The sequence below is a fragment of the Cucurbita moschata genome, unplaced genomic scaffold (genome assembly GCF_002738365.1).
Source record: "Cucurbita moschata cultivar Rifu unplaced genomic scaffold, Cmos_1.0 Cmo_Scf00034, whole genome shotgun sequence".
Classification (NCBI taxonomy): domain Eukaryota; kingdom Viridiplantae; phylum Streptophyta; class Magnoliopsida; order Cucurbitales; family Cucurbitaceae; genus Cucurbita; species Cucurbita moschata.
The window spans coordinates 630593-644548 of record NW_019268550.1 but is presented as its reverse complement, the minus strand read 5'-3'; the positions used below and the strand labels follow the sequence as shown (position 1 = coordinate 644548).

The 13956-nt window shown below is 37.6% G+C and overlaps 4 protein-coding genes and 1 pseudogene across 10 annotated transcripts in view; 1 reads left to right on the top strand and 4 right to left on the bottom strand.

Annotated features, from left to right (window-relative positions):
* Positions 1-262: 262 nt before the first annotated feature.
* LOC111430892 lies at positions 263-1930 on the bottom strand. 2 transcript variants are annotated; one of them, XM_023067371.1, is made up of 3 exons: positions 1405-1930; positions 958-1037; positions 263-705 (listed from the first exon to the last, which is right to left on the bottom strand). In XM_023067371.1, exons 1-3 carry the CDS (start codon positions 1616-1618, stop codon positions 631-633), a joined length of 369 nt encoding a protein of 122 aa, XP_022923139.1. In that variant the 5' UTR covers positions 1619-1930; the 3' UTR covers positions 263-630. The 2 variants fall into 2 exon arrangements, with proteins under 2 accessions (XP_022923139.1, XP_022923140.1); XM_023067372.1 differs by having other exon boundaries at positions 958-1034; positions 1405-1907.
* Positions 1931-2797: 867 nt separating this feature from the next.
* Positions 2798-4040, bottom strand: LOC111430516 (annotated as a pseudogene).
* On the top strand, positions 3244-6487 carry LOC111430890 (ADP-ribosylation factor-related protein 1-like). 3 transcript variants are annotated; one of them, XM_023067368.1, is made up of 9 exons: positions 3257-3380; positions 3692-3950; positions 4757-4937; positions 5027-5167; positions 5264-5372; positions 5497-5558; positions 5754-5857; positions 6008-6116; positions 6244-6487. In XM_023067368.1, exons 3-8 carry the CDS (start codon positions 4845-4847, stop codon positions 6114-6116), a joined length of 618 nt encoding a protein of 205 aa, XP_022923136.1. In that variant the 5' UTR covers positions 3257-3380; positions 3692-3950; positions 4757-4844; the 3' UTR covers positions 6244-6487. The 3 variants fall into 3 exon arrangements, with proteins under 3 accessions (XP_022923137.1, XP_022923136.1, XP_022923138.1); XM_023067370.1 differs by having other exon boundaries at positions 6008-6090; positions 6244-6483; XM_023067369.1 differs by lacking the exon at positions 3692-3950 and having other exon boundaries at positions 3244-3380.
* Positions 6488-6558: 71 nt separating this feature from the next.
* Positions 6559-10432, bottom strand: LOC111430888 (methyl-CpG-binding domain-containing protein 13-like). 4 transcript variants are annotated; one of them, XM_023067362.1, is made up of 6 exons: positions 9960-10432; positions 9260-9388; positions 9064-9159; positions 8740-8898; positions 8260-8431; positions 6559-7997 (listed from the first exon to the last, which is right to left on the bottom strand). In XM_023067362.1, exons 1-6 carry the CDS (start codon positions 10041-10043, stop codon positions 6958-6960), a joined length of 1680 nt encoding a protein of 559 aa, XP_022923130.1. In that variant the 5' UTR covers positions 10044-10432; the 3' UTR covers positions 6559-6957. The 4 variants fall into 4 exon arrangements, with proteins under 4 accessions (XP_022923130.1, XP_022923132.1, XP_022923131.1 ...); XM_023067364.1 differs by having other exon boundaries at positions 9260-9368; positions 9960-10048; XM_023067363.1 differs by having other exon boundaries at positions 9260-9837; positions 9960-10039.
* A 505-nt stretch (positions 10433-10937) lies between these two features.
* Positions 10938-13956, bottom strand: part of LOC111430887 (DNA mismatch repair protein MSH3) — a 6842-nt gene continuing 3823 nt past the window's right edge. The window contains exons 6-13 of the mRNA XM_023067361.1: positions 13446-13697; positions 13189-13320; positions 12823-13083; positions 12668-12739; positions 12272-12421; positions 11693-12163; positions 11319-11599; positions 10938-11230 (exon numbers count right to left, since the gene is read on the bottom strand). Of these exons, the coding sequence (XP_022923129.1) occupies positions 11227-11230; positions 11319-11599; positions 11693-12163; positions 12272-12421; positions 12668-12739; positions 12823-13083; positions 13189-13320; positions 13446-13697 (1623 nt within the window). The 3' untranslated portion in view covers positions 10938-11226. The remainder of the gene's footprint in view (positions 11231-11318; positions 11600-11692; positions 12164-12271; positions 12422-12667; positions 12740-12822; positions 13084-13188; positions 13321-13445; positions 13698-13956) is intronic.

Sequence of the window (13956 nt, the reverse complement as noted above, 5' to 3'; positions counted from 1 at the left end):
TAGGCAACAAACTTTATATTCATGAATCCCTTTCATTATCCCCACATAATCCACATTCACTCTTATGACTTTCCATTGTACCCAATAAAAAAAAGATTTAAAAAAAAAAAAAAAAAAAAAAAAAAAAAAAAAAAAAAAAAAAAAAAAAAAAAAAAAAAAAAAAAAAAAAAAAAAAAAAAAAAAAAAAAAAAAAAAAAAAAAAAAAAAAAAACAAACCAATCATAATCAAATCAACCCCACATTGCCAAATAAAATATCTTCCTTTCACTATACTATCATTTATATTATATTATCTTATAGTATATTCCCAATCAGAGTTGGCGATGGACTCCCTTTTCCTATTGCTATAACCCCACATGGTCTTTTATGATCTTGGAAAATAAAAAACATATTAAAAAAAATATATATATATATATATCTTTGAATATTCCCTTTATTTACAATTTCACCCTCTTCTTCGTTTATTGTATTTAACCTACCTGAGGTAGCCAATTAAATTAACGCCTTCACTCATTTCCCATCATTAATTGAAGATTAATAAACTAAGTGAAAAGACACGAGGATTAAATGAAGAAACTAAATGGGAAAAAGATGCAGCTGAAATAATAATAATAATTAATACTATATTTATTAGTTGACAGGTGACATGGGATGGTCTCTCTCATCTTCATCCTCAACTGCTCTCTCTTCCATCTGTGGGACCACCTGCCATACCACATAAGCATGCCATTTTATTTTAATAATTTAACTATAAATATCTATATTATTGTTTAAAATATCAACTACTTGAGAAAAAATTGTATTTAAATTTAATTAAACCTAAATAAGTTATTAGTTTATATCCACGTGGCATTACAACAAATGCTGAAATAAGCCGCAAAAAGAGCATAATTTTGATTGGAAAAGATAAGATTAAAAGGAAATAAAGACAAGAGAGTTGCACATATTTATAATGACCTGATCTTGAATTGAAGTGTGCGGTAGAGATGGTATCCGTCTTGATCTCCTGCTAGATCTACCGTCCATTCTGGTACCTACTGGATCATAGCCGTAAGTCGTTAAAAAGAAAATAAATTAATAAATAACAAAAAAGAACATTACAAAAAGGGAAATTGATTTTTATTGTGATATATAAATCACACATAAATATCTTCACAGGGAATATTCACTATTCCCGCTTTAGTCGTGTTGTTTAGGCGCTGTTTGGTTGGTTGGTCCATTTGAGTCAAAATAAAATTAAAAAAAAAAAAAAACCCCCAAATATAGGAAAAGAATGCGTCTTTAACGTTAACCAAGAACTACTCCAACCCTAATCCTATTATTTGCGTTCATTATATTCGTGCATCCAAACAAGGCTTAAAGGCGTACAAAATGACTGACAAAAAACGCTAACATTAAACTCACCGGAGATGGAATGCTTTTTTCTGTTCTTCTGAGGCGAATCTAGGGTTGAGTCTGCGGTGTCCGACAGGTGGCGGTCCAGCTGTAGACGGCGGCGATAGTTCCGATTTTTGAACATTGATCGCACAAAAGAAGCTTCCATGGAATTCAAGAAGTGCATGTGCTTCTCATTGGTCCAAAACGGCTTCGTTTCGCTGAATTGCACGTGCGACTCCATGGGTAGGAGTATACGAAATCAAGAACCAAACAGGAGTTGGAAGAAGGAGAAGAATTATAAAATGCACTTTTCCGATGGGTTTGGGAGTGAGTGTCGATTCGTGGGGCTAATTACGTTGGTTTTTATAGACCGCTTTAGCGAAGAGCCCATAGGTTCCCCTCTCCTTTTCGCTGCCTTCCCCTTTTTCCCCTCTCTCAAACGCGAGTACAGATTAACACATAAAGCGTTTTCGCTACTCGCCTTCCTTCTCTCACACGTACTTTTTAAAAAAAAATAATAATCATAATACCATCATAATTAAATCCTCCATTTTTCCGTGTTGGTTGATTAAATAAAAATCTAAAATGTATTTTATAATTTACAAACTTTATTGTATATATTACTTAAAATATTAGAAATAAAATGAATCTGGTGTAATTTAACCCGAAATTATATGAATTTGTGTTTATTGATTGGGAGTATATGGCAGGGAAAAAGAGAGTAATAATTTGGGGGACAGGTGGAGGAAGGAGAGAGCGAGTAGGGAACAAAAGTGTAGTCGAGAAGGTGGGGAAGATTGGGGCTTGGAGGAGAGCGGTGAAAATATCTGGATGGATTAAATACTGATAAGAGAGAGATATTTTAGAAGATGAATAGTGAGAAACAAAAAGATCTGACTTTTATTCCAGTTGGCGGATTCTGACAAATTTCCTTATTTATTTATTTACTTTTTTTCTTTTGTTTCCACCCTCATTTATTTGCCTCCAAAATTGTAACTTGTATTGTATTTAAAATAAAGTATATATATATATATATAGCAAATTATATTTATATTAATCATATATTTAAATAGTAATATTTAACTTTAAAATAAATATATATTTAAATAATTAAATTAGAAAATAAAATATATCGTAAAGATTATTAGACGATTGATTTTGTTTAATATAGATAAGTTTAAAATATAAACGTAAAAAATTATTCTATGTTCGCTTAGGCATCAATCAATGATGGATAAAGCAAGCTTTTAAGGAGTGGTTGACAATTGAATTTCAAACAAACATTCATTTAGGATGCTAATCCTATTATAGTCAAACTATTTACTTTTGGACTCATAAAAATCCACCCAGTTATCTGTCTCCACGTGTATGGATTTGAGTTGTCATTTTGTTATCCACAATCGGATTATCTCCAAAATTATGCTAATAATTAGCCTTTTCATTCACTTAGCTTTAAAACACTTTATAACTAAATAGATCTTTATATAAATTTAAAACTGAATCTGATCCATCTATCCATTCATTCAAGATTGGTGTGGCGTGATCGGACGGTCTCGGGGCTTTCTCCCAACGCCTCACCCTGTTGATATACCACCATTTCAAACAAAACAAACAGAGCTCCTTCATACGAACTTCCCATCGGAAGCAGAGACTGCCATTTCACCGCCGCCGTCATCGATTCCTCATCGTCCGCCATGCTCTGCGCCGGAACGTAGAAAATCACATCGGCGTGATTAACACACGAGCCGCTCTCCGTCTAGACAGTCAGAAGCAAAACTCTATCGCCGTTGGATCTGGCCTCGGAGAAAATCGCATCGACGGTCGAAAATCCGTATACAGGAGGTCAGGAGCTGAAATTGGCGGCGCGTTCATGTCGCCAACCTGGTGCGACGAGAGGCCGAGATGAGCTAGCCGTATACAGAGGGCTTTGAGCATTAGGCCTTCACGGCCGACACCGTAGAGGAACACCCGTCCTTCCGGGCGGCGCGTGAGGTCGCTTGATGGTGACTCTCTCGGTTTCAACGCATCGTCTTTAAACTAACGAAATTAAGGGGTTTTGGCTCTATGTGATGTGCTTCTGGTGCAGTCGTTTTGAATTATCCTGTGGTATCATGCCACGTGTGATTAGTATTAATAATATATTTAATATGAAGCATAAGGTATATTATATAAGTAATACTAAAATAATCATATTCTTTACTTTATGTTATAAAAAATGTGACATATTGTTGATCGGTTAAAATTGTAATTAATTTTAGGTTAATGAAACATATTATATGATTGAGTAAGTTTCGAATTATATTTATTTATTTAGAAATAAGGAATCAAACGACATACCCTATGGCCAAATTGGCGGGGGCAATATCGGTATTGGGAGAAGAGAACGTTGCTTTGCAATTGCGGCATCGGGAGAAATCGAGACAGAGCGTCCTCTAGAAGGGTAGTTCTATAATTCTTGGACGGAAAAACAGAGCTCCGGTAATTTTCAGGCGGTGAGAGCTCGTATTTGCTGCACTGGAAGGGGAAGGCCGTACACTAGCGGCAGTTCTTTCAGTAATCCTTTCATTCCAAGAGTATGAATCCGACTTCCTATCTGTTTTATCGATCCGAATTTGTAATGGGTTAATTCCTCTTATTGCCTGATCTGATCCATTTACTGCCATGGTTTAGCTTTCGATCGCCGAAATTCAACTGCGCATTTTTCCATTTCCAATTTTTTTCATGATGGAATTCTCCCGCGTCCCGTAATTGTTTTTGGCGCTCGATGTTTGATCTTACTATTCGAGTAACAAAGCATCTCGTATGAAGTTGATTTTGATTCTTAGCACATGCTTTTTGCTCCTCATTTCCATCCTTGATAGAACATATGGTTCACCATTTGGAATATGTTGCTCGATTGTTTACTTTCAGCTCGCGGATCCGAATTTTGGTAAACTATATGCTGATTATCGCCCCTGAAAAGATTTCTCCGGCTCGTAGATGCGATGTTACGGATCACTATTAAGAACCCCTTTCTGATTTTGTATTCAAGTATGGAGTTTTCAGTGGGAATGTTATGCATTAGAATTTGATGGTGCAAGGGAGTCTAGTATTCTATTTTCTCTTTTCCATTACAAACACATTTCAATGGTAGTTGCTTTTGAAATTCCAGTAATGTTTTGTGTAGGCTTGAATACTATTTCATATCTGAACTTTCATCGACTTTGCAAAACCTTTCGTAGATTGCTTGAATTTCTAAGCTTTACTTTGAATTCTCATGGAACCAGACTTACATTTTGAGAAAACAATCTGGTAAACTGATAGGATGAAAATCTAAGTGGGGCTATGTTTTATTTGATTTACTTTGCTATTCATTTCTATCCTGTTTCTGGAGTTGCAGAATAAATTGGCCAAAGGAGGTTTGAAGTTATGAAGTTTGACCCCAAGAGTTAAGAGAAACTAATATCCGAGCAAACTGAAAAGATACAATGTTCTCTTTATTTTATGGCCTCTGGAAGTACATATTTAGTAAGACAGAGTTTCATGTTCTCATCCTAGGAATTGACAAGGCGGGGAAAACAGTAATCCTCTTCCCTCTTGACTCATTGAGCTTAGTTATTTCCTCATATTTCCCATCCACTATTCTAGGCTTACGAACTTTTTGCTGCAGACTTTGCTTGAGAAGTTGAAGTCCTTATTCTCGAACTTAGAAGGTCTCTCCCCCGATCGGATTGTGCCAACCGTTGGACTCAATATTGGGCGGCTTGAGGTGTTGAATGCAAAACTTGTCTTCTGGGATCTTGGAGGTCAGGTATGTATAATGAGCAAAGGTCTTGTTATATAAAATCATGTATGCATATGTTATTTATCTTAGTTCGTCTTTTTCATCATTTGAAATTATTTGCAGCCTGGCCTTCGGTCTATTTGGGAAAAATATTATGAAGAGGCACATGCTGTGATCTATGTAATTGATGCTGCTTGTCCATCGAAATTTGAAGATTCCAAATCTGCAATGGGTAGGTGATGATATAGGATGGCCATACGTTAATTACGTTGGTAGCTGCAGGGTTCTACTGCTGCAGGAACCACCTAAACTTGATGAATATGATGCATTGATATTGTTTTGGATTTCTTTCCTAGAGAAAGTTCTTCGACACGAGGATTTGCAAGGAGCTCCACTTTTGGTTTTCGCAAACAAGCAGGTCAGAACCACTTCCTTTTCTGCACACCTCTTTCCTAGAAAAGGAAAACTATATAGAACATGAAACTATGAACAATTCATTCATATATTGGGAAAATAATACTTTCTTCTCAAGATCAAATTTCTTGTCATATTTTTGCATTTTCCTCTTTACATTTGATTTTGAGCTGTGGTATCATTGAATGCATGGATGCAGGATCTTCCTGAAGCTGTATCAGCGGAAGAGCTTTCTCGTTATCTTGATCTTAAAAAATTGGATGAAAGAGTCTGCATGTTTGAAGCTGTTTCTGGCTATGATGGGTACGTGAATATAGCCAGTTTGTATCCATTCAAGTACTTGAAAATTGGTCTTTTGTTAGCCAGTTTATGCCCTGTTTTTCATCCATTAAATTATCTTTTGCCGCAGAAAAGCTGTTAGAAAATTGAAACTCTTCATTCTTTTGATCACAGGATGGGGATAAAGGAAAGTGTTGAATGGTTGGTGGATATAATGGAAAGAAGTAAGAGAACCGAAATATTGAGAGCTCGAGCAGGTGGGGCTGGTCTCGATTCTGCTTAGGTCGAATTTGAAACATTCTACATTCTTAAACTGCGTAGAACTTAGAAAATCAAGCTGAAACACTTCAATATTAGAGCCCATTGACTTTTGGTACTTACTGTGATGAATGTTTATCTCTCATTGACAGGTGTTAGAGGCCCCTAATTCGTTTTACACCCTCCTGTCTGAGAGCGTCAGCACAATCTGGCTTCCTGTTATCTAGCTTTACTGCAAAATGAAACATAATCTTGATTCAAGAGCTAGTTGGTAGCTTTAGAATTCCCACTGAAACTGTGAGTGTTTTCATAGGCATTCTTGGTTGATGACCATATTTCATACAAGTGGTCTGAATTTTGTCATCATTAAGTCTTATAAAGTTGTTACATTTCGAAGCTGGCAGTATTTGTTATTGTGAACGGATTGGAAAATGAACATCATTTGGACTTGAGCTCTGCTCGAAGTATCCATTAAAAAAACGCTGCATACTTAACAAGATCGAACAACAACTTCACCATATTAAGGTCTACTACTGACGGTAACTTACAACCAAATCAAAATCAAGTTGTGTGTGGAGATATCACACAAGCACATTACGTTGCCCAGGAGGCAAGGTACAAAACTTAAGCAAAAGAGGGTTGGCTGACCAAAACTAGCAAAACAAGAAAAAAAGAAAAAGTAAACAAGGACGTTTATCTTTTCTATGCAGCCAACCGAAACTATACAAGTTATAAAGTTGGTATTAGCCTTTGAAAGTGTTGCTTTCTTGTTGGTGCAAACCAGTGCCACAGCTTCAGAAGTTGGTCTTAAGAGATGCCTCCAGTGCTTGAATAACCTGCCCCTTCTGGCTAGCACAGTCTTGTAACTAATACGAACCAACATGATTCGAGGCATTTGCGTTAGTTCCTTCGGTTTTTGAGGGGGCAAATTGGTGAAAGTAATCCTCAATATCTGGATTGTTAACAAGTGGGATCTCACCAGTAAGAGTTTTAATAGCAAATTCTATACAAGGGTCCGCCCATATTTCCCCAACTGGCAGCTTCAGAGTCGAGTCTAGCTTTTCAACAATGTTGTTATTTTCGACTTTCCCAACTCGAGTAACAGGAAGTTCTGGAGATGGCAACTTCTCATTAAGCTTGTTTTCTGATTCCAAGTGAGTAAAGGCCACGAAAGGCCGATCGATATTGTTTGGCATCAGTGATGCTTCTGAGCTTATGGATGCGTCAAAAACGTCTCCAGTAAGCGTTTTAACTGCAAATGCAATGCAAGGATCAGTCAGTAAGTCCTCCATAGGCAGTTTAAGAAGAGTGCCTTGTTTTTTCACATCAGCCTTATCATCACTTTCCACCTGCCCTACATGCTTTTCCAGAACGTCCTCTGAAGGCAGAAAGGAATTGCATTTCGGCTGCTGCAGCTCATATGCATCTTCAGATTTCATCTTCTTAACCTTCTCAGGCAGAATGGACAAGTCAACAGCAGAATGTTCTTTTCTACTTGAATCTAGATTTGTGTCAATCTTAGGAGGGTCAATTATGCTCTTTGTTTCATGCTTGACATCAGGATTTTCAGGACTTTGAGATGGCCACTTAGTTGTACTGGCTACTTGCTTATCAGACTCTTCACATGCAATCGAACACGCTTGGTGACCAGTTTTAGCTTCAAGCACTGGCTCAGCTTGGAGCCCTGCAAGTCGCTTTGAAGCACGGCATCGCAAGTTTATGTCTTTACTTTTCCTTTGTCTCTTTCTACTCTCAATCTTTGTTGCCCCATTCTCACTAGTGCACTTGTGTTGGAAGGATTTATCAGGAGTTGGCACAAAGTCGGAAAAATTATTCTTTCCTTCTGATTGCTCACGTTCTTTTGCCTCTTCGGGAGTTGAGCAGTGCAACTTAGCGCCTATCCTCCCTGCAGTAGTTTCTAAATTCACATCAGATACAGAATCTTCAAAAATGAAAACCCTTCTAAGCACTGTACATGTGTTCTACATATTATGTTAAACAAATTTTTCAAAGCAATCAATCTACTTTTACAGCATTCCATAACAGCAACTGGAATCTTTAGCTTCATTGTTCAAAATGCATGAACTCCCACTCTACCTACTTACTTAACGCACATATTATAAGTGATGGAGAAATGTCACACTAAAGCTGCATGTTCAGAACAATACCGTGAGTTAAATTAGGTTTCAAAAAGGGCATTCTTTCCCCAACACTTGCAGCCTTTGGAAAAATAGCTTCATCATCTACTATTTCACTCGGTTCCGGTGAGTTGTCGCTCCATATAATCTGTCTCTTTGCTTTGCCAATCGCTAGCATCTCTTTCTCGGAGACAGAAGGTGACTAAGAGAAAAAGAGAAATCAAATTTCGGTTTGAAACAGATTTCTTTTTGCATTTTGGGTTTAAAAGCAAGAAAATATCCAAACTGTTTCAGAAACCTTAAAAATCTCAAGTCGGTCTAATCCTCGAAAGATTGAGAGAGCTTACAGTAGTGTCAAACAGCCATAGCTCTGAGATTTCAGATTGCCAAGTAGCTAGAAAAGTATTAATGGGTTTCATTGATTCGGGATCCATGATAACAGGCCAAAATTTATGTACATATTTTAAAAGAGACGAATTCACCCAAAATTCAGCCATTTAGAACACTTACAGAGATATCATCGTGCTGAAACTCAATGTTGCTGTTGCTGTTGCTGTTGCTCTGGCTCCTTGATTTATAAGCTAATCGGCTCACCTTTCCACTTGTTAGATACCGATGTACATCCCTCAACGAGCGAAGCGCATTTCCATTTACAGGATTAATGTAAAACTGCAAATACAAGTTTCATTTGTTAATATTCATGCTGTTTAGCATGTCACCAACTTTTGGGTACTAAATATATGGATGAGACAAAGTGCAAAGTTAGAGACCATATCCAAAATCCAAACATCACGACAAATCGAAACTACGTAAAGGAAATAGATGATCAATTACTGAATCTCTTCTTATTCTGTTAGCAGTCCTCGTTACTCTGATTTCTCTGATCCATCCAGGAGGTAACCCTTTTGCTATAGTCTTCTTAACTTCCACCTAGATTGCTTGAATAATACAAGTTTTTAAAGAAAAATCAATAAGGGATTAACAAAAGAAGAAGAAGAAGAAAGAGTTGAGGGTAGATTTCTTGACAGACATTGTTCTCTGGTTGCTCCACGGTTCTGCTCCCTTCAGATTCAGGATGATTGATTGCAGGAGTTTTGAGGTATCTAAACACCTCTGCCCTAGAATTAAATCTCATTTGACTTGAGGGTTCAAAATAATACTGCAACATTAGAATTAGTCTCAAAGATCCAACTAATTACTTATCTTGAAATGAAAAAAACAGAACATAATTGGCTACCATCAGTTTTGTGATCTTTATTCAGACTTACTTTTCATATGAACATCCAAATGGTAGTAGAATTCATGGTTATCAAACAAATATTTGAATACCAAAAGCAAATAACTAGAAGACATTAAAATAGGAAGAGGCATGTTATGTTGTTAAGTCATTAATGGAAGTTGCACTAATATTACAAGCTGTAGTTCCCTCTTCTGAAGGAAAAAGATACCATAGTTTGCTGCTTCACGCAAGACTAAACAGAAAGGGCCTAAAATGGGATGAACTAGTTGATTCAAAATGCAGATAGAACCTTGGCCAAGGATTATATGGGAGCATCATAGCCAAAGGAGCAAGAAGAAGGTAAGCCATTTACTCAGATCAGTAAGAATCTATACAAGTTGAAATCAAAAGCTAGTTGTAACAGCAATGTGGAACATAAAAGTCGCGAAGTCAGATAAAGATCTATGAAATGCAAGTAAAAATCACAGGAGAAAGAAAATGAAAACAGTACCTTATCCTTCTTGCCACTCTTCCTCACTTTGACCTTCACAGTCCAGCCGGGTGGTAGCCAGTTTTCTGAATTCTGGTTCATCATTCAGCTAGATACTCGGACTTTCCGGTGAAACCCAGTTGCCAATCTCAATAACCCTTTCTCTTTTCTCTCTTCCGGCTCGCCAAGTTCCTGATTTCAGAGTCAAATTCCCTCAAGGGGATATAAAAAATGGAGGATTCCGACAAAATATTCTTCCAAACCACGTGTTCTGAGAAACCCCCCGCGAGGCATATAAACGTGTCAGACCCCCATGTAATATCCTCTATAACTCTCCCCTTCAAAATTTTCTACAACCCACTTCTCTGGATCTTTCGATTGGTACATTGGACCCATTTGCAAGTTTAAAACGCAGCTCGATTCAAATGTACCACCGTGCAAAGTGGACGACTACGATAACTTTTTGCGAGTGAAGCAGAGGATTGAAACCGCAAGAGGTTCCGGGAACGTCTACTGCAACGGGAGAGTAAAAGGGTGCAGTATCAATGCACCAAACATATATGTTTTTTGGGAATATCGAAGCTTCAGTTAATCTCAACAATGGAGGTACGAATTCTAAGATGAGATTCGAAAAAAGAGCGGGCTGCTTGGTTATCTGCAAACTGTAAGGTAGGACACCCCCTCGCCCCCTTTTTGTTTTCTGTCTCAAAAAGTCTAAGAAAATGCATAATTTGTTTTGGGTATCAAACTTCAAACTAGTTACAAAACTTTTTATCCCCGAAGCCCCTTTTTTTGACCACTGCCAGTCAGTATTCGATATTCTTTTTGCTTAGTAAATTATATTTCAGTGCTCCACATGGTTACTGTTTTTGTATCTCTGTTATCTTGGAAGATCATTACTATTATTAAATCATCATTATCTCATCAGGATGGACGTTTTAGTTCAGATTCAGATGTGATCCTTTTGGGTGGTAGGAGAGGACAGTCTATAGGGGTATCTGCCTTGGTAAATGTGGTATTAGAGCATGCTCTGTTTCTATTCAGTTGGTTTAGATTTCAAAATAATGTACTCATATTGTGCCCTTTGTAAAGCAGTAGGAGATAGTAGTGCTGTCCTACAAAGATTTGCATCTGAGGGGGCTGTCTTTTGCGAAGAAGGGAAAATTCTGTACACAAAATACTAATAAGATGAAATAAGACTGAACTAATGCTCTTCCAGAGAGATTTTCCTCCTCACTGCTCACCCAAAAAACTCATTTATTCATCACTCCAAGTTGAGTGATTTCATTCACCTGCCATTTAATGTTAAAACAAAAGAAGTAAGCAAGACAAGACAGCCGTACAACAGAGAAGTAATGGAGGTTAAATGACTGTTTTTACCTTCCTAACAAGTCCATGGCCATGCTTCTAGCTTGGGAAAATTGAAGGAAACGTTTCCCCATATCATCAGGAGAACATATTGTAGCTTTCAAGAACAGAAAGAATTCCTCGTAAGCATCAATTCTATCTTCAAGGAAGCACTCGGAGCTTTCCAATTCCAATCCCTTGCCTGATGCTTCTTGTAAATGTATTTCTCTGGTTTTGCGTTGTGCTCTTCTGGTTACTATTTCTTCTAACCATACCCCCATTTCTGTGGCTCGTGCAATACATGATAAAGGTATCTAAAAAACATAACAAAGCCAAAAAGAACTACGGTCACAATAAGTACAGGGCGTTTTGAATTAGGCGCAGGATAGGTGGATAATTGAAGTTACCTGTGCAAGTTGGGCAACCTTGAAACCAAAACTGCTCTCCGCAATTCCAGGAACGAGCTTATATAGGTAAATCACATCCTGAGCGGATTTTGGGCCTGAGAAGCTTGGCGTTTCGTGTGAAGTCAGATATGAGACATGGTATACCCCTGCAGATGCTGGGAATTCCTTTGTAATATCAGCAACTTTAGGATAATGGGTAACGAAGAGGACCAAACATTTCTTGTGGTGGAGAAGATTATGCAAAGCTGCATATGCAATGGCCACGCCATCGTGGGTGCTTGTTCCTCTCCCAAGCTCGTCAATTATGACCAAGGAACGTGATGTGGAATGATGGAGTATATGTGAAGTCTCAGTCATTTCTTCTAAGAAGGTGCTTCTACCTTGTTGGATACTGTCAGAAGCACCCATTCGAGTGTATATACCGTCCAGGACGTGAAGCTTCGCGGAGAATGCTGGTACATAGGAACCGACCTACATCGATCAGAAAAAACATTTGCAGTGTAAACTTGAAAGAAATTGATATACATATGTCTGTGTGTCTGATATGGTTTCAGATAAAAGTGGATCAGTTTAATTTACCTGAGCCATTAGAGCAATGAGAGCAACTTGTCGAATGTAGCAACTTTTCCCTCCCATGTTTGGTCCTGTTACAATTTGACAATGCTCTCCATTCACGTCCAAATTCGTGTCATTTGGGACGAAATTGCCTTGTAATGTACTCTCCAAAACCTGCTTTGTCATATGTTGTAGACATGTATAGAAACCACGAAACAAAAGTTGTCTATGATCTCTAGATGTTAAGCTTCATGCAAGAAAATGCAAATTCCAACATCTATAATGGTATTTCAACCATATTCAATGCATCATCCCAAAAATATGGAACCCAAAAAAGTCATCCTTTACTTGCACAGAAAGAAAGACAAGAAGTTTATTTAGTTGAATGAGTAGAGAACATTGTTAAGCAAAAAGTTGTACCGGATGGCGTCCAGAACATATAACTATCTGAGCAGGTTCATCAACATGTACAAACTCTGGACGAACATAGTTCTGTATGAATTTAAGTTAAAAGGAATTACAGCTTAACATCATATTATGAAAATTGAAGTAGCTTTTCTACATTAAAATTTTACCTTATGTCTTGAGAGAATAGCTAACGAATACAGACAGTCAATGGAAGCCAGTGCTTGAACAGCAGATTGAAACTCTGCATAATATCTGCTGAATCCACTTAGAAAGCCATCCCAAGCATCCCGAGATGCTACCATGAGCTCCTCATTTGCCAATGATAGCTCGTCTAAGGCAGCCAGTACTTCCGGTGGGTGATATCTTATAGTTTTCTTTGTACTATTGATCTTCACCCAATTAGAGGGTACCTTTACATCTAAGGCCAACTGTACAAAAGAAATTAAGAATAGGTACCAGTCCCAATTCTTTTTAAAATTGTATCTGAACTGTTAACACAATAATATATTACATGTTAGTTTAAAATGAACAACCTCAATCAAATGCGTAGTTCCAGACACACTAATGAACTCCAACTTCCGCATTCCAAGCTGCTTACGGTATACGGTGATCAGAGAATCCAATTTCTCTCTTGCAGATTGAGCCTCCTTCCGAGCTCTAGCAACCTAGAAAAGACTATACTAAGAATATAAAAGAGGATAAAGAAAGCAGAATGCATTGGAGCACAACAGCAAAGAATTAAGAAAATGACTGTAGACAGTGAAACATTTTGAGTCGAACACGTACATACCTTCGGAAATTGGTCATTATTGATGATCATCAGGTTAGGAAGGTCCCCTTGATCTGCAGCTTCTTTGCTGATCGTTGACAAAAGTTTTGCAGCAATGCTAATCAAACCAGAGGAGGAAGCAGATAAAATCAGCTTTCTTAGGAGCTTGGAGCCAATCATACTTTCACTGGAATAATTGTCATCCTCTTCATCAATGTGAAACTGCTGAAGCTGTTTTCCCGCATATAAAATAGCTTGAATAACTGCAATGAACTGCATCATACATTATTAGGAAACTGTCCATGTGCAATATAGAAGAAGCAAATCAATAGGAATTGTATAATAAGTGTAAATAATCCACTAAAACTCTTCAGACCAGTAGTTACGACAAATCGAAAACTCAGGCCAGAGACCGAAATATCGGAACCATCATCCTTTTAAGGAAAGCAAAATATAAGAAAAGTTTCGATTTCTTAAGAACCCACCTATCCCACAAATCCTCCTATCCCTGCACTGGAAGGGGGGGGGGGGG

What these genes read in the sequence shown, in the direction of transcription:
- LOC111430892 (XM_023067371.1), bottom strand. Translation starts at nt 1,618, where the DNA reads ATGGAGTCGCACGTGCAATTCAGCGAAACGAAGCCGTTTTGGACCAAT. An exon ending in AAAAAAGCATTCCATCTCCG is followed by an intron (nt 1,038 to 1,404) that starts GTGAGTTTAATG and finishes GCTATGATCCAG; the next exon opens with TAGGTACCAGAATGGACGGT. An exon ending in ACACTTCAATTCAAGATCAG is followed by an intron (nt 706 to 957) that starts GTCATTATAAAT and finishes GTGGTATGGCAG; the next exon opens with GTGGTCCCACAGATGGAAGA.
- LOC111430890 (XM_023067369.1), top strand. Translation starts at nt 4,845, where the DNA reads ATGTTCTCTTTATTTTATGGCCTCTGGAAGTACATATTTAGTAAGACA. An exon ending in TCTGGGATCTTGGAGGTCAG is followed by an intron (nt 5,168 to 5,263) that starts GTATGTATAATG and finishes AATTATTTGCAG; the next exon opens with CCTGGCCTTCGGTCTATTTG. An exon ending in TGGTTTTCGCAAACAAGCAG is followed by an intron (nt 5,559 to 5,753) that starts GTCAGAACCACT and finishes GCATGGATGCAG; the next exon opens with GATCTTCCTGAAGCTGTATC.
- LOC111430888 (XM_023067362.1), bottom strand. Translation starts at nt 10,043, where the DNA reads ATGATGAACCAGAATTCAGAAAACTGGCTACCACCCGGCTGGACTGTG. An exon ending in ACAGAATAAGAAGAGATTCA is followed by an intron (nt 8,899 to 9,063) that starts GTAATTGATCAT and finishes TTGTATTTGCAG; the next exon opens with TTTTACATTAATCCTGTAAA. An exon ending in TTCAGCACGATGATATCTCT is followed by an intron (nt 8,432 to 8,739) that starts GTAAGTGTTCTA and finishes TTTTTCTCTTAG; the next exon opens with TCACCTTCTGTCTCCGAGAA.